The sequence below is a fragment of the Embiotoca jacksoni genome, unplaced genomic scaffold (assembly GCF_022577435.1).
Source record: "Embiotoca jacksoni isolate LCO1_2020_lvr unplaced genomic scaffold, fEmbJac1.0.p SCAF_23, whole genome shotgun sequence".
In the NCBI taxonomy this organism is placed as follows: domain Eukaryota; kingdom Metazoa; phylum Chordata; class Actinopteri; family Embiotocidae; genus Embiotoca; species Embiotoca jacksoni.
Genome location: NW_027185374.1, coordinates 5,620,138 through 5,644,274, shown reverse-complemented (window position 1 = coordinate 5,644,274; position 24,137 = coordinate 5,620,138). Strand labels below are relative to the sequence as shown.

The 24,137-nt window shown below is 40.6% G+C and overlaps 1 protein-coding gene across 1 annotated transcript; it reads left to right on the top strand.

Annotated features, from left to right (window-relative positions):
- Positions 1-20,535, top strand: coq8aa (coenzyme Q8A, genome duplicate a). Its single transcript, XM_069158443.1, has 17 exons — positions 1-521; positions 4,388-4,487; positions 5,045-5,127; positions 5,273-5,520; positions 5,621-5,816; positions 5,940-6,006; positions 9,532-9,603; positions 10,525-10,653; positions 15,411-15,496; positions 15,640-15,780; positions 16,269-16,350; positions 16,534-16,627; positions 17,083-17,224; positions 17,530-17,637; positions 17,770-17,835; positions 18,207-18,293; positions 18,595-20,535. The coding sequence occupies exons 2-17, from the start codon at positions 4,394-4,396 to the stop codon at positions 18,889-18,891; spliced, it is 1,992 nt and encodes a 663-aa protein (XP_069014544.1). The 5' UTR covers positions 1-521; positions 4,388-4,393; the 3' UTR covers positions 18,892-20,535.
- Positions 20,536-24,137: the final 3,602 nt, after the last annotated feature.

The following is a 24,137-nucleotide window of genomic DNA, read 5'->3' as shown; positions in this document are numbered from 1 at the left end:
GATGTCTGAACTGCCTCCTTATACGTGACGAAATTAGGTCAAGTTAGATTGAACGGAGATTTGATGCTGAGAGAATGGAAAAACTGTAAATTGATCTGTGTGAAATGTTCCTCTTTATCTGCGTATGATACCCTGGGGTGCGCGCTGAACAACAGCTAGATATCAGCGGGGGTTGCGTCAAACCCTCCGCTCTCGGGCTGCAGCGTGAAGTTGGTAAATACGTTTGACCTCATGGTGCAGAAAGAGAGAGAGAGAGAGAGACACAGAGAAACAGAGAGACAGAGAGAGAGAGAGAGAGAGAGAGAGACTGGATTAAACACGGGCAGCAGCTGCAGCAGCACCAGGACGAGGGCGAGCAACAATAACCTGTAACTCCTGTTTACTAGTGTCCCGTGGAAGAGAAAATCCTCGTGAAACTGCAGTTTATATCTTAAATGAAATAAAAGCGTATTTGGCTTGACCTCGTCTGACAAGAGTAAGAGAAGCCAGCAGCAGAGAGACCCTCTGCGCGACAGCTGCTGGTGAGTACCTGACCCACTCGCAGATTTCCACGCATTAGCTCTTAAATATGCACAAAGTGATTTTTTTTTTTTTTTATTTATTTTTTGGCGAGTCGTTTTACAATGTCCTCCACCGTGCCTTCAACCTCTGAAAAAAAAAATGCCTGAACGTGCAGCGTGCTGACGTGCCTCGTATATGGCTGCTTGGTGCGTACTTCTGCAAACTTCACCCAGCCGCGTCCCGGGCGGTAACTTCTCCAGGCGTTTGAAACGGTTCAACCCGATCTGTTGTCCGCTCTCAAGTCTGCCGAAGCGCCCGTGATGTTAGTTGATGTATTTAATGACCTGAAAACGTGCCACGCGTCCGGTGTTGCGCTCTCGCGCGCCCTCGAGGACGTCAATAACCGCAGATTTAAATGGGCCGCTGTCGTTTGTTTTGAAGGATTTTTGTGTTTAAATCTCCTGAAAAAGGGAAGTGAATCTGTGAGATAAACTGAAGCGTATTATAAATCAATGTTTCTGAGAGGACATATGGCGAGAATTCCCCCCCCCCCCCCCCTCCCAATGTCCTGCTGAAAATTGTTGTTTTGCCCGGTGGCATAAACATAAGTCAAACATTTGCGTTTAATATTTTGATTTAATTTCATCTTTAGCTACTATCCTTTTCAAGTATCAATAAAATGTGTTTGAATAGTGCTGCCTATTGCTTTTACAGCACAAAGTATTAATACCTGCACATCATTTTAGGATAAATAAATTCAACTGGCTCTGTTCAAACAGTAAACGTACAATAATTCAATATGTACATATGTGCATTCAACCTACATGTTTGTATAAAAGGAATGGCTTGAGATTAGTATAGTTGTGCTGCGTAAAGTATGATGAGCAACATGTAACAAAATATCGCAGCACAGAAATAATAAAGCCACCAGAAAAAAAACCACAATAACAATAAAACAAATATATGTTGGCCGAAATACTGTCATTGGATTTATTTATAAAATGTCCAGATACTTTATATTTACTTTCATCTGGTGATGTCGCCTTATTGTAGCCATTACCAAAATATAAACGGATGACATTAAAAGGATGATAAAGGCTAATCGTTATGATTGGCTAGTTTATTTTCCTACTGCCAAGAATTCTGTCAATGAAAGCCAATTTTACTGACCTTTCTTTTTCCTCTCGGACTTAAATATATCACTGCTTTTAAAATATCTATCTGAAAGTATTATACTCTCCCTGTTTGTTTGTTCACAGAAGAATCATACTTTTAAGATCTCATGTAACTGGACCTAAATAGTAACAGAAAATCCATTGTTGGTATGATGACAATGATAGTGTGGTTGTACCTACTAAAAAAGGGGAAATGTGATTTTACTCACGTATCCCTTGTTAGCGGTGGTGACTCCGCTGCATCCGGTTGCTCACCACTGGTGAACATTGACGGAAAACATTTCCCACTTGTGGCTCAGGATCAACAAGGGCAGTTTAGACTATCGGTAAGCCACGAGGTACATTATAAACCTCATTCAGACATTGACTAACACTGGGCGACTATTTCCACTGCAGTGAGATAAGAGCTTTTGCAGCCAACAACATCCGAACATCTGAACATCTGAGGTGTGTGTGCGTGTGCGCCACATGACACCACGTGGAGTTACAGACAGTGCTTTCACAAAAAAATACTCCTCCCCTCTACTTTTCTCCTCTCCTATCCTCTCCCTCTTCCTCTCCTCTTCCTCTCTCTTCCTATCCTCTTCCTCTCCTATCATCTTCTCCTCTTCCTTCCATCTTCCTCCCCTCTTCCTCTCCTTACTCTTCACACCCAGAGTGACAAATGGGAAGTTGCTCAATAGATTACATTTGGCAATAAGTGGTTACTTCTCCCCAGTGGTTTTAAATTTTGCAAGTAAAATCTTTTGATCAGTCGTTGACAGTTCTGAATCTTTGTACAGAAATACCTGTTGTTAAAAAAATAAATAAATAAAAAACCTCTTAATTTTAGGTTTTGGCATTTTAGCCTTTATTCAGATGGAGCAGTATAGACAGACAGGACATTTGGGGAAATAGAGCAGGTGACTGACATGCAGGAAAGGGCTCCCTAGCTGGGAATTAAGCCTGGGGCTCACCGCTGAGGGCCTTTGCAGCCATATTGTCTGCATCCTAACCACTTGGCTATCGTGTCGCCCACAGGTCTAAATTCTCGAGGTTGTGTACAGACTCTAAATTTATCAGCATGACACAGCTTGTTAATTGTCATGGCACTATTGTAATATTATAAAAAAAAAAAAAAATCAGGTACAAAGTATGCCAGGAATCAAGTCCATTCCACTGTAGTTGGTATGTTTGAAAACCTTTTGAAAAAAATACAAAATAATACTGAAATAAAAATGACTGAATAAATATATTATAATTAATAATAATTAGGTTTTTTTAGGCCTGCAGCTAATGATTATTTTCATTAATCGTTAATATGCCTCTCATCTAAATCTAAACAGTGGAGAGAAAAAAAAGGTAATCACAACTTCCCAGTGTCCTTTGTAGTTTGGCTTTCTTGAAGAAATTGTATTTTCTTGATTCTTGTTGTTCTGGGTTTTGTACCCTCATGGTTGAAATGCACTTATTGTAAGTTGCTTTGGATAAAAGCGTCAGCTAAATGAAATGTAATAATGTAATGTAATGCTCAGTGTGATCAAAAGTCCAAATATATAACCCGTTCATGCCAATAGAAGTCAAGAACAACACTTGAAATTTTAAAATAAGACGCATGTTATATATTGCTTTGTTTCTATATAATCACGGTCAGTTTGTATTTTATTTTTGTTGCCATGCTGTTGGTCCTTTGTGTCACAAAATATGTTTTTTGGTCCACTGTCTAAAAAAAAACAAACCCACAGCAGCCCTGAAGGAGGACGAATGACCCACTTACTGACTCACCCAGTGTATCTGTAGTGCTTCACGTACACACATTTTGCTTGAACTCTTTCAGCAACAGATTTTTCCATTGGCCCAAATCCCAACTGAGCTGTGTTGAAGCATGTTGTCACACCCACAAAACAGCACCTGTACCACAGTAACAAATACACATACTGCAGGTTGTAACGCACAGGAATGCAGATAAAACTCAAAGAACTGATATTTGATTGTTATATTTACAAAACATAGCAGTTTAATAATGGACCAACCACCATATACGAGGCTATAAGAGATTTAGCAGATTATTTATTTGAAAGAAGGTGGAACATTTATAGACGGCCTTTAATAGAAACAATCTCCCAGTCGTGTCAGTTGTGGAGATAAATGTGACAGGAAACCTGGTACAAGAATCAAACGTGCACCGAAATAGTGGGAAGATTTACCTCGCACTCCTCCCGTTTAATTTCCAGTGACATTTTCAGATCCAGTCCTGTACCACATAAACACATATATTCACAGCTTGCATACATATTCACAGCTTATATGCATGGCATTCGCCTTTCCTTTCGCGTGTGTGTCTTTGCCTGTGTGAGTGAGTTCCAAAACAGGGATTAGAGGTCATGATTATTTTTAGACAAAATATTAAAGTGATTTCAAGACGTGACAGCTGTGTATTTTTGAGTGTGAGTTACAGTTGGCAGCAGAGGGCGTGTTGACGGCAGGTTTTATTTCTTGCCGCTTGCCCTCTTGTCCATCTCCACGTCTATGTCTGTCATTTATAATCTTTCCTGTCATGTTGCTGTTACACATTTAGATTTGTGACTGCTCATTTTGTCCCTCTTTCTTCCCGGTGAACAGTACGTACCTCTCTGTGCGACCAGGTTAGCTACATAATGAAGAGGTAACGTAACGGATATTCACCGGACTTTTCTCTATTTTCTTGTTCTTCTCTCTCTGTGTGTCTTTAGTCCACCATGGCAGGTGATATGAGGTTACTGATGCGAGGCTTGGCTAAGCTGAGCCAGGCGGTCGTCGAAACTCAAAGCAACGCCCTACGCTCTGGGACAGGTAGGTTCACTGTTCTTATTTGCATCCCAGTTTTAAAAAAAATACTTCCTTTTTTTCCCCGAGAATTATTTTTCAACATTTCTTGTCCACTTTATGGAAATAAAATCTTCAGTGTGGGACTTTGGCCCCGTTCAGACTGTCAGCCCAAATCCAGATTGAATTTTGATATCTTCAAATTGGATCCACACCACATTAGGAGATGGTTTGAAATGCGATTCCAATCGGATTTTGGATCTGAATTGCAAAAATCGCATTTCATGTGGTTTTTTTTTTCCTGTCCAGACTTTCAAAAAACAATCCGGATATGACAAAAAAACGATTTGGGCTGGCAGTCTGAACAAGGCTTCAGTCCGGACGCTCTGTTGGCTCAGACCGGATTTCTTGCGTAAATCACAAAGCGACATACAATCAAAACATCCTCTTCAGAGTGACGGAGTGAGCAGGTGCTGTGCTACAACTGTCAGAGCGCTGTCAGAGAGTAGAGATTTTTTGACACTTGCTGTCTAGACATAATGTTGGAGCTAATAGAGCTGTGAATTGTCTTATTTGTGACATAGGAGTCCCAGGAGTTGGTGCTGCTGTCCAAAGTGTCCAATCGGCTGCAGAACAAGGCCTCTCGGTGGCCATGATGAAAATACAGGTTTGTGTGTATTTGTCTGAACACTATTGTGTGAAATGGTAACAAAAAAAAAAAAGAATGTTTAGATTGATTGATGGAGAACTGTGTATTGAATTTTTGCCAAATGATTATGTTCAATAAAAAAAAAGTTTATCTTTCTTTCCAGGAGATGTCGGGTCAGCAGCAAACCTCGTCATCCGAGTCGGAATTTGACTTTCCACCGGATGACGCTGCATTCACAACTTCAGAGTTCAGAGAGGAAGGTGTGGACTTTTCAGCAGGTTACTCAGGAAGTAGTGAAGACACAGCAGCGGGGGCGAACCATGTCGGTGGGAAACAGTCATTGTTTGAGGGATACAAAGATCCCAGCAAACAATTTAGTGGACACACCAGATCGTACCACCAAGATGCCAGGTATTAACATTCTCCGTTTCAGCTGCAGTCTACAGTAAACAGGTTTTTAATGCTGTTTTTTAGAAGATGAAGGTAATCGCTTCTGCTTTGTATGCGGCAGACATTTTATTGGACACCATCATCTCTACAACCACAGCCTGAACAGACACGTGTGGAGTCAGCTTTATTGTCAGCATCCTGTCAGTCGGGCCAGGAGCTACCACCAGGACCCGACCACTGTGGGGGGGCTGACGGCCGAGGACATAGAGAAGGCAAGAGAGAGCAAGAGATCTGAGATAAAACCACACAAACAGATGGTAATTCCTCTTTTTATTCTATCATAGAATATCTCATTTCAAAACACGCAGATATTGATGCAAACACTTACTTTCCTTCACAGATTTTAATAGAAAGGTGTCGTTTCACTCTGTCTTTTTCAGTTGAGTGAGAGCGCCAGAGAGAGGAAAGTGCCTGTTACCCGGCTCAGCAGGCTGGCGACCTTTGGAGGTAGAGTAATACAACTGGTTGTCCCTCTGTCTGAATCCTGGATGATTCATTAGCTGCTTATCTGACTATGTCTGTAGTCATGTCTGTAGTCATGTCTGTCTGTCTGGCTGGCTGGCTATAAGCCTGCATGTACATCAGCAACAAAGTGTACACTGTCCAGTTCAAATGACATTTACTGGAACATACCGCTAAGCTAATATTTTTAATGATTTGGTCAGCAGTGTTGGGGTCAAGCTATTTTTTAATTTTTTTTCTGATGATGACACATGTTAAAACAGTCGGCCCCTATTAGGGCGGGGGACCAAACTTAGATTTGGTTGGTTGATTGTATGGCACCAACCGAATCGCTTTGGTTTTTTCTACTCTCGAAAATTGCCCTGCCGTTTGGTACCATACCTACTATTAATACATACCATAACCTTGAGGAGTAAATCTCATCAGCATCAGCGAGTCACTGTGTTCAGCATACGTAGCCTGTACTTGGGCAGCCCGCCAGCCCGCCCGCGCAGAATCACTGTTACAGCTTAAGTAGGTTAATCTTACTTAAGGACTCCTCTTTTCACTCTTCTCAACAATCTTTTGGCCACAGCCCTGTCTCAGTTGTGTGTTGCAGTGACTGGAGGCCTTTCTGTGCACAGCCAGCTAGCTGGCATCTACCAACAGCATACCTACCAATACATGAGGCATTTAGGGCACATCTGTAAATTGTAGTCTTGCAATAACTTGCATGTGAGGCATTTAGGGCACATCTGAGTTGTAGCTGAATAAAATAAACTGGGTTACACTCTCCCCCTCTGAAGTCTATGAAAATGTGTGCCATTATGTAATTTTCTTTTCCTTAAAATTGATTTTTTTTAAATTGGTATTGAAAAATCATTCAGGAACCCTTAGCAAAGTCAAGGTATCGGTACTGGTAGCGGTCATTGCATTTTATAACAATACCAAGCCCTGTTTGTTATTAATGAAACACTTTATTGATTGAAGGAGCCCTCTGTCTGTGCCTGTAACATGGTATATATTTTTCTTGGTTCAGTTCTGCTAACCCAACCTTGTAATCTATAGTCTGACTGTAACCTCTGACCTGCCTTTAAGCTGGGGTTAAGAGGTTTAGAACACTTGGTAGTATGTCATTGAGTGACCTTCACAAAGTGTGTACACTGCTAATAGTACTCAATGTATATGCAGTATGCATAGCCATATGCAAATGGCAACAAATACAGTTTTAAGGAAATAAAAGAAACATATAGAAATGTGATGTGTTTGTTAACTTTCAAAACTTGGAGCTGCACTTACACAAACATTTCTAGAAATCTGGTCAAGCTTCCTCAGTATTTATTAATGGACATGTGTTTCTGTTCAGATAAAACATACCTTGTTATTCAGCTACAGTTACAAAAGAGTGAGACACCAACAGACTGACAGAGTTCTGCAACATTTCAGCCATAAGTTTAATATAAAAAACACATCGCAGTGTATTCATTAATCTACTGTTTGACCATGTTGCTTAAATTCTTAGCCTGTTAGCTGTGACATATTTAAACATGTACACCGCTGCCAGCACAATATACAAGATAATCTATAAATTGTCAAAGCTGCTAAGAAATTGTACTCAACATACTTTGGATTTACTATATGTGTCAACTATTACAGAAAAATATGAATAATATTGACGTGTCAGGAGATATAGGCAGAAACCTTTCTCCTCTTATCTCCAAGTGGTATCTAGACAACATTGGTTTTCTGTGATAATCTCATGCGACAGCCTCATGTTCACACTTAGGTCACAGCTATGTACATGTAGATTGGGAGCTTGTGGCTTCACTTCAGACAGATGATCAATAAGTTAACAAGTGGCATAAAGTTCAGCTGAAACATACAGGAGAACATAAACTGGACAAAAATAAACCCAGAACAGATTAATCTCAGCGGAATATACGAAGCAGAATTTAGCCACAGCTCGCTCCAAACGAGTGGGCGTTACCGGGGGAAAAAGTGAGATGCAGCAGGTAGGGCAGAGTTGATTCAGCATGTTGACAGTGGTAACATTTAGAAGGTGTTGAAAAGGGGAGGGAGGGGAGATGGCGGAGGAACGTGGCCTCGGCCTGTCCTTCACTCTCCTGCAGCATTTGGTCACAAAGTTCTCCAAGGACTGTTTTGGACTTGGACTTGTCCAGTATTGTGTTTTTCACGGCTGGGAGTGCAGATTTTGGGTCGGAGACGAGCAGCAACACGATTCATAAATCTGTTGGCGCGTGTCCTGGCAACAGCACTGCTTCTGCATCCGCTTGCTGTTGCCGCGCACGTTCCTCCGTTCAAAGGTTTTGCTGATGAAACAGGACGGTATGTCCGAGTTTGTTTGTGAAGTATAGCAACAGGAACAAGTGGTGCATAGGGCAAATGATGGACAGACGCTTCTGCACAGCCTGGAAAAATATGTATCACTCAGAGGCTGCAGGAAATGCTGATCTCTCTTTGGCTGGGTTCTGCACACACTGACATCGCGTGTGTGTGTGTGTGTGTGTGTGTGTGTGTATATATATATATATATATATATATATATATATATATATATGAGTATGTGTGTGACATATGGTCAAAAAGTGCAGTTTCATGATGCTGGCTCATCTTCCCTGTTTAAATCTGAACATTTTAAATCCAGTCTAAAGCAGGAAGTGAAACACAGGGACATGACATGACATTGGAGGGGAAGGCAACCATACTGTATCAGGTTACACCACATAACACACGTGTGTGCAGCATAAAGCTATACACACATTTTCTCTACGTGTGGTTTGCTCCCTCATGGCCAACCTGCCCCCAACAACAGAAGTGTTGACGTGTTGTTTTTTTTACTGGTGAAAAACTGCTCAGTCGACTTGTACACGAGACACTGAGGCACCCTGTGTCCCGATTCGTCCATATACTGCTGCTTCTCATATTTACTGCTTCAGATGAGCCGCTGACTAACTGATTATGTAATGTGGAGTTATGTAAGGTGGAAGCCAGGCTTGGAGGGACTTGTTCACAAACAGCTCCTTACTCGGGCAGGCTTGCTTTTTTTCCTTTTTATGTTCTGTTGATATACATTTTCAGATGACGAACTATTTTACAGCTCAGTCGTTATATGACTAGATGATTGATATCATTTATTTTTCCATGTGCAGAAGAGCAGCTGTTACCGGTTCTGCCATGCTGATATGATCACAGGTTTTACCTGCTCAGTATTTGTCCATGTTTTTTAATGGAAATGTTATGATTGGCAACGGTTGGCTTCATGTAGTAAATGTATTTACACACAAACAGAAGCATCATTGAACAAGTGTATGTTGAAGGTCCCAATAAAACAACTGCCTCTCAGTACACTAACTGATTCACCAAAGGATGTTTTCATCCAACCTCACTGTAGGACTATGCACCTTTAAGTCTTCACTATGGTATGGGTGTGAAAATACTTTGATCTTTCTGTTTGTATGATAAGCTGGTCCACTTTAATTGTGTTTGTCTTTGTGTGTGTGTTTCCTGCAGGTTTAGCTGTCGGTTTGGGTTTCGGAGCTCTGGCAGAAGTCGCCAAGAAGACCATCAGACACAACGCAGAAGGTGACACACAAACATGCAATTTTACAGCAATGAAATGTATGTAAAGAGCAGTGTTTGCTGTTGCATTCATATTTTGGAGTATATTTGTGATGCTCAGGTGTTAATGTTGGGATTAAGAAATATTCTTTATACTGAAAATTCCTACTAATAAAGGAATTTTTAAGGCCTTATCACAGGTGTGCCAGTTTGTCTTTGTTATTGTTTGAAGAACATACAAAGATTTTGCAGCAGCCTTCTTATTGAATAGCACTTCTGTAACAGCTGACGTCTTGGTTCTCAGTACCCATCCCTCTTACTACATGTTAGACAAACAAGTGAAGAAAAAAAAAAGAAAAAGTAATTAGGCCATCCCCTAACCAACCAACCTGCCTCGACATTCCTGTCCCGCTCTGCTCCCACTAATCCTGAAACAGAGGCTAAGCTGAAATAAGAGCGTACAGGCTTAAATCTGTGGCATCTGTGCCTCTATTTGTTGGCATTTATCTTTGTGTGGCCTTTAATCCCAGCAGACGTTCTGGACACACTCGTAAGCGTGTGTGTGTGTGTGTGTGTGTGTGTGTGTGTGTGTGTGTGTGTGCGTGCGTGCGTGCGTGCGTGCGTGCGTGCGTGCGTGCGTGCGTGCGTGCGCGGTAAATCTCTGTTAAAGCCTCTGAAGGCAGCTTCAGATGTATCAAAACACACTACCCGTTGACCTGTTGACACATATATACACACACACCTTGCCATGTTAGTGTAGTTCAAATGTCTTCACCTGTACATATAACAAAAAACATTATGCGTATACTAAACTTAACACATGCAGATTAAACTTTGGCTCTTAAATTTGGCTGTGGGGTTAAGACACTTTTGCAATAAAAGGCATTTTATGAAACAAGAACCCATTTGTGCGAATCCAAATATGTCTGTTTTTTGCGTCTCCAGGTGAAAATAAGAAAGCAGTTCTGGACTCCAGCCCTTTCCTGTCTGAGGCCAATGCTGAGCGTATTGTCAGAACGTTGTGTAAAGTCAGAGGCGCTGCATTAAAACTGGGACAGATGCTCAGCATTCAAGGTGAGGGGAGACACACACCCATCCACATTCATATCAGAGTCAATACTAAATACAGTGGCGGGAATACGTTGTTTTGTGGTGCACGCGGAGTTATGTAATCACGTTGCTGTCGTGTAGTAAACAGTGTTTATAGGACAGACGCTTGAACACATCTGTCACTCAGAAGTGCTGCAGGAAATGCTGATGTCTGTGTGGCTGGGAGCTGCACATATGCTGCGTCTCAATTTCTGTACTTCTGTTAGTACTCGTGCAGTACTTGAATTTGTTGTCTCGGACCGCTGTTCTGCACTTATTGGAAATGATTGTAACATTTGAATGTGTCACCCACCAAAAAGTGAATTTGTTTTTATATCCTCTGTTTCACACACACACACACACACACACACACACACACACACACACACACACACACACACACAATAAACATATTAATGCCTTCTGTCCAACTGCCGTAAAGTGGTACTTTAACAGAAATAAACAGTTTTGTGTGGACGTCTACAGCTTACATTTGTACAGTGCGCTGCAGCAGCAGTAGTTTGAAAATGGGTCCCTCCCTGAGTAGCTGTGATGGTGACCATTGAGGATGAAAAGAATCCAGTGTTTCAAACTCAAATTGCAGACCAGTAAATCCAGTGCTCTGGATCAAATTACATTTATTGGAAAATACCGCTAAGCTAATATTTTTGATGATTTGGTCAGCAGTGTTGGGGTCAAGCTTTTTTTTTTTTTTTCTTTTCTAATGATGACACATGTTAAAACAATTGGCCCCTATTAGAGCTGGGTACCAAACTTAGATTTGGTAGGTTGATTGTATGGCACCAACCGAATCGCTTTGGTATTTTCTACTCTCGAAAATTGCCCTGCCGTTTGGTACCATACCTACTATTAATACATACCATAACCTTGAGGAGTAAATCTCATCAGCGAGTCACTGTGTTTAGCATACGTAGCCTGTACTTGGGCAGCCCGCCCGCGTAGAATCACTGTTACAGCTTAAGTAGGTTAATCTTACTTAAGGACTCCTCTTTTCACTCTTCTCAACAATCTTTTGGCCACAGCCCTGTCTCAGTTGTGTGTTGCAGTGACTGGAGGCCTTTCTGTGCACAGCCAGCTAGCTGGCATCTACCAACAGCATACCTACCAATACATGAGGCATTTAGGGCACATCTGTAAATTGTAGTCTTGCAATAACTTGCATGTGAGGCATTTAGGGCACATCTGAGTTGTAGCTGAATAAAATAAACTGGGTTACACTCTCCCCCTCTAAAGTCTTTGAAAATGTGTGCCATTATGTAATTTTCTTTTCCTTAAAATTGATTTTTTTAAATTGGTATTGAAAAATCGTTCATGAACCCTTAGCAAAGTCAAGGTATCAGTACTGGTAGCGGCCATTGCATTTTATAACAATACCAAGCCCTGTTTGTTATTAATGAAACACTTTATTGATTGAAGGAGCCCTCTGTCTGTGCCTGTAACATGGTATATATTTTTCTTGGTTCAGTTCTGCTAATTTCTAGAAATCCAGTCAAGCTTCCCCAGTATTTATTAATGGACATGTGTTTCTGTTCAGATAAAACACACCTTGCACTTTTTGTGCTCTTAGGGCCTGATTCACTGAAGGTTGGCGTCTGTAAAATCACGTGCAAACTTCACACCACCCGCAAAAAAATGTCCAAGCAGATCTACTAACGACGTGCAGTGAGGATTGCGTCTTTCAAATGTGCAATTTAAAACGCATTTTCCATTTCGCGTGTTTGCCTGCATGCATATGTAATATTGGGCGTTGCTACTTGAAAGTGCAAAATACTGGGAGGGAACATGCAAATACATACATTTAGCACCTGCAACGATATTTACTAAACCCGAAAGTAGAAACAGGAAAAGTGATTGTTGTGTATTTTAGTACGACTGAAAAGAACGTATTAATCAGATGCCCAAATCTGGAGAGACGGCTGCTCTTATTGTGGTGAGAAGGAGATGCAGGGAAACCAAAGAATATGTTGAGAATGTGGTTTTACACCCGTGGAAACGGTTTTGAGATGACGGAGGGGAAAATTATTCAGACATATCGTTTGTCCAGAGATGACATTTCTGAGTTACTGAATGATGATTGACAGCCAACAACAAGGAGGAGCCACGAAATACCAGCAATGTCAAAACTTCTTACGACTCAGCATTTTCCTGCCTCTGGGTCATTCCAGCTTGGATATCCCACCAGTCCCGTTATTCAGGTGTCACAAGTCCTGAATGAGTCCTGCAGAATTCACAGGTGGCTTCATGAGGTTCCCGAGCACTCGCGAGGCACTGAATGAAAAGTCACCTGCTCATCATCCCCTCGTTTAAATACAACGATTTGCACCAGATTTCAATGATGCAATTACTATTGACCTGCGAAACGGGTGCAAATTTTTTTTACAAACTTTTGGAAGGACGCAATATAGTACCCTTCATTTGAGATCCTAGTAAATCAGGCCCTTAGTGTGCTGCATGTTTTTATACTTGACTGTGTGAATTCACTCAAAATAGCAAGTGTAAAAGCACAAGTACGTGATTTGGGATACAGCCACTGATTCTGTGGAGGCGGGCCTACAGAAAACCAGGAAGTGTAGTTTGAAGTAGAAGTAGGATTCTGTTTTTTAGGCAGATCTCAGTGCAACTACATAGAGGAAAGAAATACTTTATACAGATCTATTTCGTAGCTTTATAAGGATAGAAAGCCTTTGAAAATTGTTGAAAACATCTGTTCATTCAGTAAGAGCAGGGGGTCATAGATCTAAACTAAATCTCTTAGTTGTAGTTATTTATAAGCTTCTTACTAATAATGAAAGTTAAACTTAATGAGATTTAATAAAGGATTCAAAATAATTCAGATTTAATTCTGGATTTAAATTTGATATAATGCTATTGAAATCCAACCCTATTTACCATAACTGTATAAAAAGGATTATTTTGTGGACCGTTTTAAGTCGAGATTTTACAGCACACTCAAGCCTGGCTCACAGTCAGTAAACAATGTTGGTGCTACAGCTGCAAATAATTATTATTTTCATTATCAATTAATCTGTCAATTATTTTCTCAATTAATCAGTTAGCTCATTGGTCTAAAATATCAGAAAAGGGTTCAGCCTTACATATCTTGTTTTGTGTTGACCAACAGTCCACGACCAAAAACTATTCATATTTAAGAAACAAGAATCAGAACATTTTAGCATTTATTTTTTCTTTAAAAAAAACATGACTCAAACGAATAAGTAATTATCAAAGTAGTTGATGATTAATCTCGTCGAGACTTAATGAATCAACCAACTTTTCCAGCTCTAGTTTGCACAGATATTTAAATGTCGTTGTCAATAGTTCAGTTAAGGTCATGTGCATGCTACAGTCATTAAAAAACAGGTGAACACCCTTCGCACTGATGTAGTGGAGTTTTTTTTTTTTATATATATATATATGCTCTGTAACAGCTGTGACATTGACACTAACCTGCATGTAGATTAATGCTTGCTTTTGCTCACGGACAAACTATAGCTATACAAGTAGACGGCCAATGGCAGTAAACAAACAAGCACAGAGTCAATGAAGCAGTGTCCAGTAGCGGACATAAACACATCATGTTTTGTTTATTGCTGGTTCGCCAGTGCCTGACCTTGACTGGTGACCCTCTTCTTTGGCACTAATGCACTTGCGCTGCAAGCATGTTTGTGCAAACTTTGCAGAAACAGCACAGTGAAATGTGAAAGCTACGAAAACAGTAGTGGGAGAGAAAAGGACATCGGCTATTCAGTGTTTGCTCATCAGGTTGCAGCACAGTGGATTGACCCTGTGTGCATGCATGTGGTTAATGGCTGTGCTTTATAAAGTTGATTCCTAAATCGTGAACAAAGAGGTCAGGGTTTTCTTCTGGAGCTGGACACACACACTGCTCCTCCCATCGAGAATGGAAGCATTTGATTATAATCTGACTGCAGTAAATCTGTCTTTGTTCACTGCTGACATTTATCTGTCATGGCAGGAATGCAGTTGTGGGCGGATGATTTTCTGTCCAGCATTGTACCCTTTAGCACAACTCCAAAATAGTGTTACCCTTGAGAAGTTTCAAACCGTTTTTAAACTATTATTAAAGTTAATAACACTGATTCCTATCATCAGCAGTGTAATATTTATAGCTGCCAAGTGGTATTTGTATTATGACAGTATTTAAGCCTGGAATCTCTGTCATTTCAATTTGATGCTGTGGTTTACAGGATCAAGTCTGGTTTGACTTCGCTCAGTAATTTAAGTCTGAATGGGAAAATAAACAGATTGTCATTGATTCTTGATCTGTGATGCATTGGAGTTGAGCAATGTGATCAGAGATTCACTGTGACTGTTCTTTGGTGGTTTAAAAAGTGCTTGATGTATTAACTCTTAAATTAGTACTTTATTAGAAACACCAGTGCAATCCAATTGAAGAGATCTGTTCCCCTCATTAACATACATGAGTTGTATTTATAACTCGGCACTTAGTGAGTATATTGTTCATGTGTTTTACTTTTTAACTGAGTCCATTTACAGTGTGCATAATGTAACATACAGTATGTACATCCAAACCATCTCTAACTTTAATGATCAAACACCAGCAGTAGAAATACTGACATTTCTTTGCACCACTGTATTTGGCAGCTTTACTAACTCACAAACTTGAGACATGTTTTGAAATGTGCCGGCCTGTTTTTATGCCCAGTTTAGTCAGACCCCGGTTTGTTTTTGTGTTTCAGATGACGCATTCATCAACCCTCAACTCGCCAAGATCTTTGATCGCGTGAGGCAGAGTGCTGACTTCATGCCAATCAAACAGATGACAGTAAGGTTCTTTCTTTTTTTGTATTTACGGTAAGCTATAAATTGATAAAGACATCACACAGGTAAATTGGTGGGGTAATACATCGAACAATATCACTACTGACAAAAATCAAGCTGCAAAATATGACTTATTTGTGTCTGCAGAAAGCGCTGAACAGTGACTTGGGTCCGAACTGGAGGGACAAGCTGGAGTCGTTTGAGGAGCGTCCATTTGCAGCGGCGTCCATCGGGCAGGTTCACCTGGCGAGGATGAAGGACGGCAGGGAGGTGGCCATGAAAATACAGGTTAGTATGAGACCGTAGTGTGTGTGTGTGTGTGTGTGTGTGTGTGTGTGTGTGTGCGCGCGTGTGCGTGCGTGTGCAGAACACTCATGTTGTGAAGATAAACACTGTAACTGGAGACTGTTTTTCTGTTTCTCTCAAACTCACTCAAGCTAAAGTTATTTCATCCTTTTACTCTGTCTTAATTGTTTGAAATAAATAAATAATCAAGAGTATGCCAGTGGTAACGTAATAGATTATAGATATCAATTGCAATTTAATTTAAAACTGTGTAATAATGTTTTACCATTGAAATACATGATCACTGGATTACATGTACTATAGATGAGATACAGGGGCTTTATAATATTTTGAAGTATTATTATGAATAGAGACACTACAAAGACGTCTATGACATCAAAGAATGTGTTTGGTTTCTCTTCTGAATTTATGATCAGGTTCAACTGAAAACATACTTCACTTGGTTTTTCTGTGTGTCTGTTTGTCCTCAGTATCCCGGTGTGGCTCAGAGTATCAACAGTGACGTCAACAACCTGATGACGGTGCTAAATATGAGCAATGCCCTGCCTGAAGGTGCACACTCAAAGAACCTCGCATGCAAACACGATCGTGCTTAGCTTCTTCAGACACACGCAATATGCTCAAACACCACTCACTCAGCTTTGCTCTGAGTGTTTCCCCTCTTCATCATCTTCGCCTCTTTGTCTTCTTCGACTGTTCAATGTTAGTCCCAACATTTTGTTTGTGTCTCTCCAGGTCTGTTTCCAGAGCACCTCATAGATGTAATGAGAAGAGAGCTGGCGCTGGAGTGTGACTACATTAGAGAAGCACAGTGTGCCAAGAAGTTCAGGTATAATGAAGAACATTTTTGAATGTACAATCTGGAAAGTAAACCTTCAGAAACCTTTTTCTCACCGTTTCAAAATGTGTACCAGCCTTCAATTGTAATTGCTAAAACAGTAATTGTATCAGTTTATTGCGTTGTTTCAAAATTACCTCACTAGTGATAATGATCATGTAATTTAATCCTGTTAAAATCATAGCCTGATATTACTTTAGCACGGTGTGAAGCCTTGCTCTCTCTCGCAGAACACATTACAGTTCAGAGACTTTTGATGCACTCAAGTTACATACACATAGATATAATAAGCTTGGTCCATTCTCCTATTAAATGTTCATCTCTGCGGTTCAAAGTCAGAACTGCAACCAGTTATCGAACTATATACAGACTTTAAACTCTGTATGGACACCCTTCCTTCTGAACTCATATTTATGTGTCTGTGTATCTGCTCATGTGTGACTCAGGGAGCTTCTGAAGGACCATCCGTTCTTCTACGTGCCAGAAGTGATAGAGGAGCTGAGCAGCAACCATGTCCTGACCACTGAACTGGTTCCTGGATTTCCTCTGGACCAGGCTGAGAGCCTCACGCAGGAGCTGAAGAACGAGGTACAGCAGACAGAGGAGTGTATCCACGTAGAAATGGGTGCATTAATCTGAGGAGGAATATGTTGGTTAATGTTCTCAGAGGGGTTTGTGCGAGACGGAGAGACACACAAAAGTTTGTAATTGATAAAAAGCTAGATGGCTTTTGCCCCAATCTGTTTCCATTTTGTCCTTTTGTTTCCTCCTTTGAGTGAATTCCTGCTTTTCTAATCCCTTTACATTTCTCTGTTTCTCAGTTGATATAATATAAGCTTTGTTTAACCAGTGAACAACAACAGAATCTCTTTCTATCTTTTTTATTGTCTCAGATCTGCCAGAACATCCTGATGTTGTGCCTCAGAGAGCTGTTTGAGTTCAGGTACATGCAGACTGATCCAAACTGGTCCAACTTCCTCTATGATCCACAGACACACAGGGTGAGTCTCTCCACAGCCTACATAGTGCTGGTAATATAGTTCCTTCGCCTACAGTTAAGAGTGATATGACTCTGACAGTGAGATTTGAGGGCAATGAAAATGATAAGTGATCATTCCATTTTGACTCTCTAGGTGGCGCTATTGGACTTTGGAGCCACGCGAGGATTTGATCAAAGTTTCACTGACGTCTACATCGAGGTAAAACCATTCAGCCTCCTTCTAACCTTTCATTGCTATATAATCATTGGATTGTGATGTTTTATGTTCTTTATGCAGCTGCACAAAATGTAACTTTTTGTGTTTGCTGTAAACAGTGGAGTTACTGATTTATATCCCAGATTACAAAGCACTATATGACGGCTATGCTCACCATTAATTTTGTTTTTAATAAGGATTTGTAGAATTTATGTAAAACTAAATTATTTTTAAGAGTAATTCATGGACCAGATAACACAAAGCTCCAGTTACTGTACTTGACCTGCTGTTAACACGTCACAGTTGACACTTACTAAAAATAAAGTGAGATTGAAGTGATGTAAGTGACTCATGTGACCTGTTTTTGATTGTAGATCATTCGTTCAGCTGCTGAGGGCGACAGAGAGGGAGTTGTGAAGAAATCTATTGAGATGAAGTTCCTGACTGGGTATGAATCCAAGGTAATGATCTCTTTATGTGTCTTTCTGCCTGCTCTACATCACAAACCACGGCTGTGAATCTTTCCCAATAGTATAAAAGAGAAACATATTGATGCAGCTGCTCCTTGCTGAGGCTTTGTTTTATTAAAAAAAAAAAAATCGATGCTAGTGGGGTAACCTGGAAGGGAAGGAGGTGGCCATAAAGCATGGAAATAGCGTCGTTTGATTAATAATGTTTGACGCTCTTCTTCTTGGATTATGGCCTGTTTGTCATCAGAAATTGTGAGTATGTCAGCAGTATTTTTTAACTCCTCGTGTCCAGGCAATGGTGAACGCCCATGTGGATGCGGTGATGATCCTCGGCGAAGCCTTCGCCTCCTCAGTGACCTTCAACTTTGGTTCCCAGTCCACCACAGAGAGGATCCACAACCTCATCCCTGTGATGCTCAAGCACCGGCTCACCCCGCCTCCAGAGGAGACGTACTCGCTGCACCGCAAGATGGGCGGCTCGTTCCTCATCTGCTCCCGCTTAAATGCAAAGCTGCAGTGTAATGACATGTTCCAAACGGCGTATCAGAAGTACTGGGAAGGCCGCACGCCGGCCTCTCAATCAGCCTGAGCCAATCGGTGTCAGGCGATTTGATAGACTGGCCAAAAGCAAAGTGCCCACCGATGGTGAGGTTGGGGTGTGAAGATGCAGAACTGCCGAGCGAAGGCCACATTACCGGCCTGAACCGGTCATCGAGCACCGGCGTGTCTTTCCTGTTTTAGACAGCCTAATACAAAGAGGTCTATACATATTTACATCAACCATTTATTAGTTGTAAAGGGGGAGCAGTGACATGGCATCTACATGTGGCCCAGGGAAGACTGACGGACGAGATGTAGGAGGTGGATCGAGGGAGAGGAACAGGAACAGATTTCAAGATGATTCTTGTGTTGTTTTGCATTTGGTGTTGCTGTGTTTTGTTGAACTGTAGGAAATTCATACCAACTGTCCAGTTTGCCATCTAGGGGATTATGCCAAGTGGTAACATAGCGTTGAATCTATTCAGTAAGGGAACTGATTGTAAATGGAAAATTACTCAATAATGGGGTTAATGCATTATATGAGCAGTATGAGGCTCGGTATTAATCAGGACCAACGTGTCTGCTTCACATATATTTCTGTTTTTCCTCTTTTATCTGAATATTAATTATAACGTTTGGTCCAAATGAAATGTCGCAGTTGATAGTTTAGAGACAGATTCAGTTCTCAAGTGATCAAGTCCAGTTAATTTAACCATTTTTAGAAAATGAGACAAGCTGGTATTTGTCAGAATTTGCGCACGAGAGGGTCTGACACAATGCATTAATATGTTGTATGCACTATCTTCTGTATCAATGTAGCCGTGTAGATTTACAGTACTGAATGATGCTGTTGATCAATGTTCAGGTGCTCTTCATAGCTTTTAGTTTCTTAGGGAAATTCGCATGGGCATTTGAACTGTTGGTGTGTTTCAATTAAGTTTTGGTTAAGGAATAAATTCACTCGGTTTGTGTCTGGGGATGAAAGTCTACAGAGATAATTTTTCTTTTTCCTTTTTTGTCATGTTACGGGTTCTGAAAACGTGTAAACAGTGTCAATATGGGTCAGCTCTATCTATGAATTCCAGCTGATTACGAGCAAGTTTTAGCATTGTGGCTCTGAATTTTAATGCTTCCTTTTTAGCATGATAGCCTGATTTTTCTCAATTCGTTGTTACTAAGAGACAGTTGGAATATTATAGAAATAAAACTAATGGATCCACGTTGCTATCTTCAAGATGATAAGGTCTGACAGAAAGACGGAGCATAGCTCACATCAACACCGGGCCCGTGCTTAGTTATGAATGTTAATGAGCCACCGGGAGGGAAGAAGCTCATCCTGATAACGCACAAGATCAGTTCGTGGGCTCACCTAGCCTTCCACAACTCGGTAATCTCCCCACGCCTTCTTGGGTGAGAAATCCTCCGTCACCTGGCTGGTGTGTGATTGTGAAAGTTCTCCGTGCTCTGCTGTGTGAATCCACTTATAATGGTCTCGGGTGTGAAAAAAGGAAATCAATGTGCCTGTCGTTTCCAGCAGAAGGTTTTTTAGCAAGAAATCTCAACTTTATATTTCATACCAAGTCTCACTGAGAAAATGGTTGGAATTTTATAATCAAAATGCATTCTTTTAACTGAAAGTTGTAATAAAATGTTGTACGAAAATAGTAAATGGTTGATCTACTCTTGTCAAGAAGCTCTGTGTGCTTTTGTGCGTGTGGTCTTATTAAATTCAGTCCATTTAAAGGGACAGTCTATACATCAAATAGTTTATTTCTGTTTAACAGGTACATGTATATATCACCCAAATGACTTTGTATGGTGGCTTGTTTTTTAAGAGGTTGTAATGTGTGTTTAAAAAAAAAAGGGAGTTGAAATACAGTAGACAGAGGTCGTCTTCCTTATTTAGCAATGTCTTGGCCTGCAGTGGAGGAACTGGCACCGAGCCTGGGAAATGAGCACGCACACACAAATATTTAGAGAATGTGAACACATTTAAATATCTGGGTGAATAAATCATCTCCGTAACCATACAAGCATGGAGACACACTCTTTCTCTGAGTCGATACTTTTTCTCTTTGCTTGGAAAATCCTGTCAATCTTTAGGTTTTGGATGCAGAGCTTGCTGTAATTCACCTCAGTGTCCACCAATCAGCGCTGTTGTATTCTCCCACAGTGATCAAAATAAAGTTCCAGCTAATGCTGAAATACAAACAACTTCCCAAGAAAAAAAACAAAAAACATAAGCCGCCCAAAGCCAGACAGACCAGTAATTATATGGAACTCAGCTGAGGAAGACATTTCTGCTTTATTAAACAACATCCTGTCAACAGAGGAGGGAGAAATTAGAGGAAAAGATGATTACAAGGCAACTGTGATCAAATCAGGTGCATGCAGCCTCATATAATATGGCTGGGAATGTGTGTGTATGGATTTGTTAGCCACTGGAGCCTGATGACTTTACACATACACCAACCTGAAAAGACCCCAGGCTAAGCCATCTTTCTGCGGATGAACAAGCTCATTAAACTAAATGTGCTCATTTTGGTGGCACCCAAATGGATCATCTACAACATTTATTAGCTACATATTATATTCTAGTTAATGGAAGTGTAATTCATCTTCTAAAACATCTTTCTGGAAACCACATTTGACTCCCAACCAGGTCAAAGTTAGGAGCCAAGAGAACTTTACGGCCAATTTCCTGTAAATACTGTGTGATTAAAATAGTGGTTGCTTAAATTGAGACCAGAACAGTATACGACCCAGTTTGGGTTGAAAACGTTTTCAAGCCCATGTTGTTGCTGCATTATGTCTCAGCCTTACTGTGTTTTGACAGTGCAACATGCTGGACTTTGAGTTTAGTTGCTGAGAAACTGAATCTCTGGTTTTGTTTACATGACTGAGGGGATGGTGGGAGTGCTGGTGGGTTGTCATGCACAGAGTCGTCTGGTCAGATAGAGCAAGCTGTGAGAAATCCTTATATGGTGAGAGAGAACAGTCAGCAAGTCTGGGCACAATCCTTAAAGGCAAACACCCTCACAACACAACCTCTATCGGTGTGGTTTTGCAATATCTTTTATTCCCATCACTTGTATCACAGTACAGATAATACCTGGTGCATTCTGGACAATTGTTAAAGCTTAATTGATTTTAAAAACGTAGTAAACGTTGTAAAACACAAAATACATGTTTTAAATAGTTTTTTAATCTTTTAATCGTAAGAACACACACCAAACAATTCATTAGACGAAGCAGGACTATACATTTGGCGTTTATATTTAATGTCAGAGTAGTAAATTAAAGGCACCGGAGATCTCACGGAAACTCGCGAGATCAAACGTGACTTCAGCGCGAAAGAAAGATGTAGGCGGACCGTCGTCAGCTGTTCGCACATGTGCGCTTCTGTGTGCTTTGTTTTGCGCCGAAAAATAAATTTGGTGAAAATAACTGTGGATGAAATTCACAGAAAACTTCAGAGAAGTCGGAATCAGCATGAAATACACAGTTTGCAATTGTCAGTGGGAGTTGGAGGTGAGCTGGAATAAAGCTTTGTTGTTAGTTTCAAAGGGGCAAACTACAACTACAAACGAACAGCTGTTATTTGTCCACAGGTATACTCAGAGCGAAACCTATCATCATTTATAGAAGTGTTGTCATTTTATACATGCTCTACTGTTAAGACGCTGTTCCATATTAATATGACTGTGCAGAGGGCCATCGGCAACCCACCATGAGCCGTTTTGAAGCCCGGAGTCAATTAAAGCATGCCCTCAAACATATCGCTCTTTGAGGTCAAATATTTTATTAACAATATAATTATTTGCAGAAGGACCACTAGTACTCTGGTTAGAGGGAGTGGATGTAGCTAATGATACTATTATAACTTTTGAATGAAAAAAACAAAATTCCTGACTTTGTTGTTCATGAGATGTTGAATGGGGGTCTATCAGTCCACTTCCACATGGGCTTCACTTTTCAGGAAGTTACATCCACTTTGATGCTTGTGGGGTTGGTGATGCTTCCCGGTTAGCTTGCCCTCTCGTGGGTATTGCATAGTTCTGCTCAATATGGTATTGCTGTTCAAATTAGACCCCAAATCGGGTCAGCTATCCTGCAATGTGGGGCCAGTTTAATGAGACTGGTCTTAATATCGCCATAGAAACAGATTATTAAAATGCTGTTATTGGAGTAATCAAGAAGTGCTCTAGAGTGTCTAAGCTAAATCGAATAAAGTCATTTCCTTGCTGTAACTGTGGAAATTGTCAAGATGCCACTTTGACGTGAGAGATTGTCATCCAACACATTAGGTGTTTTATTTCTCACTTGAGATTACTGATTTTACAGGCTGGTTGTTCAGGCTCAAACTGGGAATGATCCAGTGCTGTATAAATATTTGTTTTGATTGGCAGATAAAGTTTGATGGGAAACTGTACAATTTAATGGAACTACCGCATCCAGGTTTTTGATATGCTCGCTATCACCAGGCAGCTTGAGCGAGAACAAAGGTCTTGCCGTGCTGTGAGCCTTCATCAGTGTGTATCTTCAGGAGAAATGGTTCATTTGTGAAAAGGCCCTCAGTTTAGCAAACAATTATCTGCAGCCACATTAGCAGCACTGCAAATCTGAGCTTAACGCCCCGTCGCTTTGAACTAAATGCTAACATGCTGATGTTTAGTATAATGTTTGGCTGCCATGTTTACCATCTTAGTGTAGTGTTAGGATGCTAATATTTGCCAGTTAGCACAAGCACAGAGTGTAACTCCAGCTGATGCAGCGTTATAAACCAAAATACTGTCCAAAGTAATATTTTGACAGGATGATGGAGGGAAAACTAAAGGATGAACTGATGGATGCTGAATTTTCTGCTTGTCATCATAAACCACCACCAATGAAAAGTCAAGGTAATTGTATTTGTTGAGATATCTCAGTCATTAGTGGTGGACTAACCAATAAACCATACTTATATTAACATTACAAGCATGGCTTAAAGTGTTTAACCACGTAAATGCATCAGTAATGCGTTTCATAAAAGTGACTCGATTTTCTGAATGAGAAATTACTCTGTGAAACAAACTTCTGACAAGCAAATGGAGTCAATTTTGTAGCAAAACTAAATGTACGAAACGTCAAAGATTGCATTCACAGTTTTCACATCATGTTCTGTAGCAATCTGTGAAGACATATTCAGAAAGTATGTTTATTTATGAGCCGGATCATTAATTTACATGAGAATGTGCACATAGTACTGTAACGACAAAGATCAATTCTACTCTATGGTTGCTGGAAAACAGTGAC

Excerpts from the sequence above, each read along its gene's own strand:
- coq8aa (XM_069158443.1), top strand. The coding sequence starts at position 4,394 with ATGGCAGGTGATATGAGGTTACTGATGCGAGGCTTGGCTAAGCTGAGC. Across the intron at positions 5,128-5,272 it reads TGGCCATGATGAAAATACAG|GAGATGTCGGGTCAGCAGCA; the intron begins GTTTGTGTGTAT and ends CTTTCTTTCCAG. Across the intron at positions 15,497-15,639 it reads TGCCAATCAAACAGATGACA|AAAGCGCTGAACAGTGACTT; the intron begins GTAAGGTTCTTT and ends TTGTGTCTGCAG.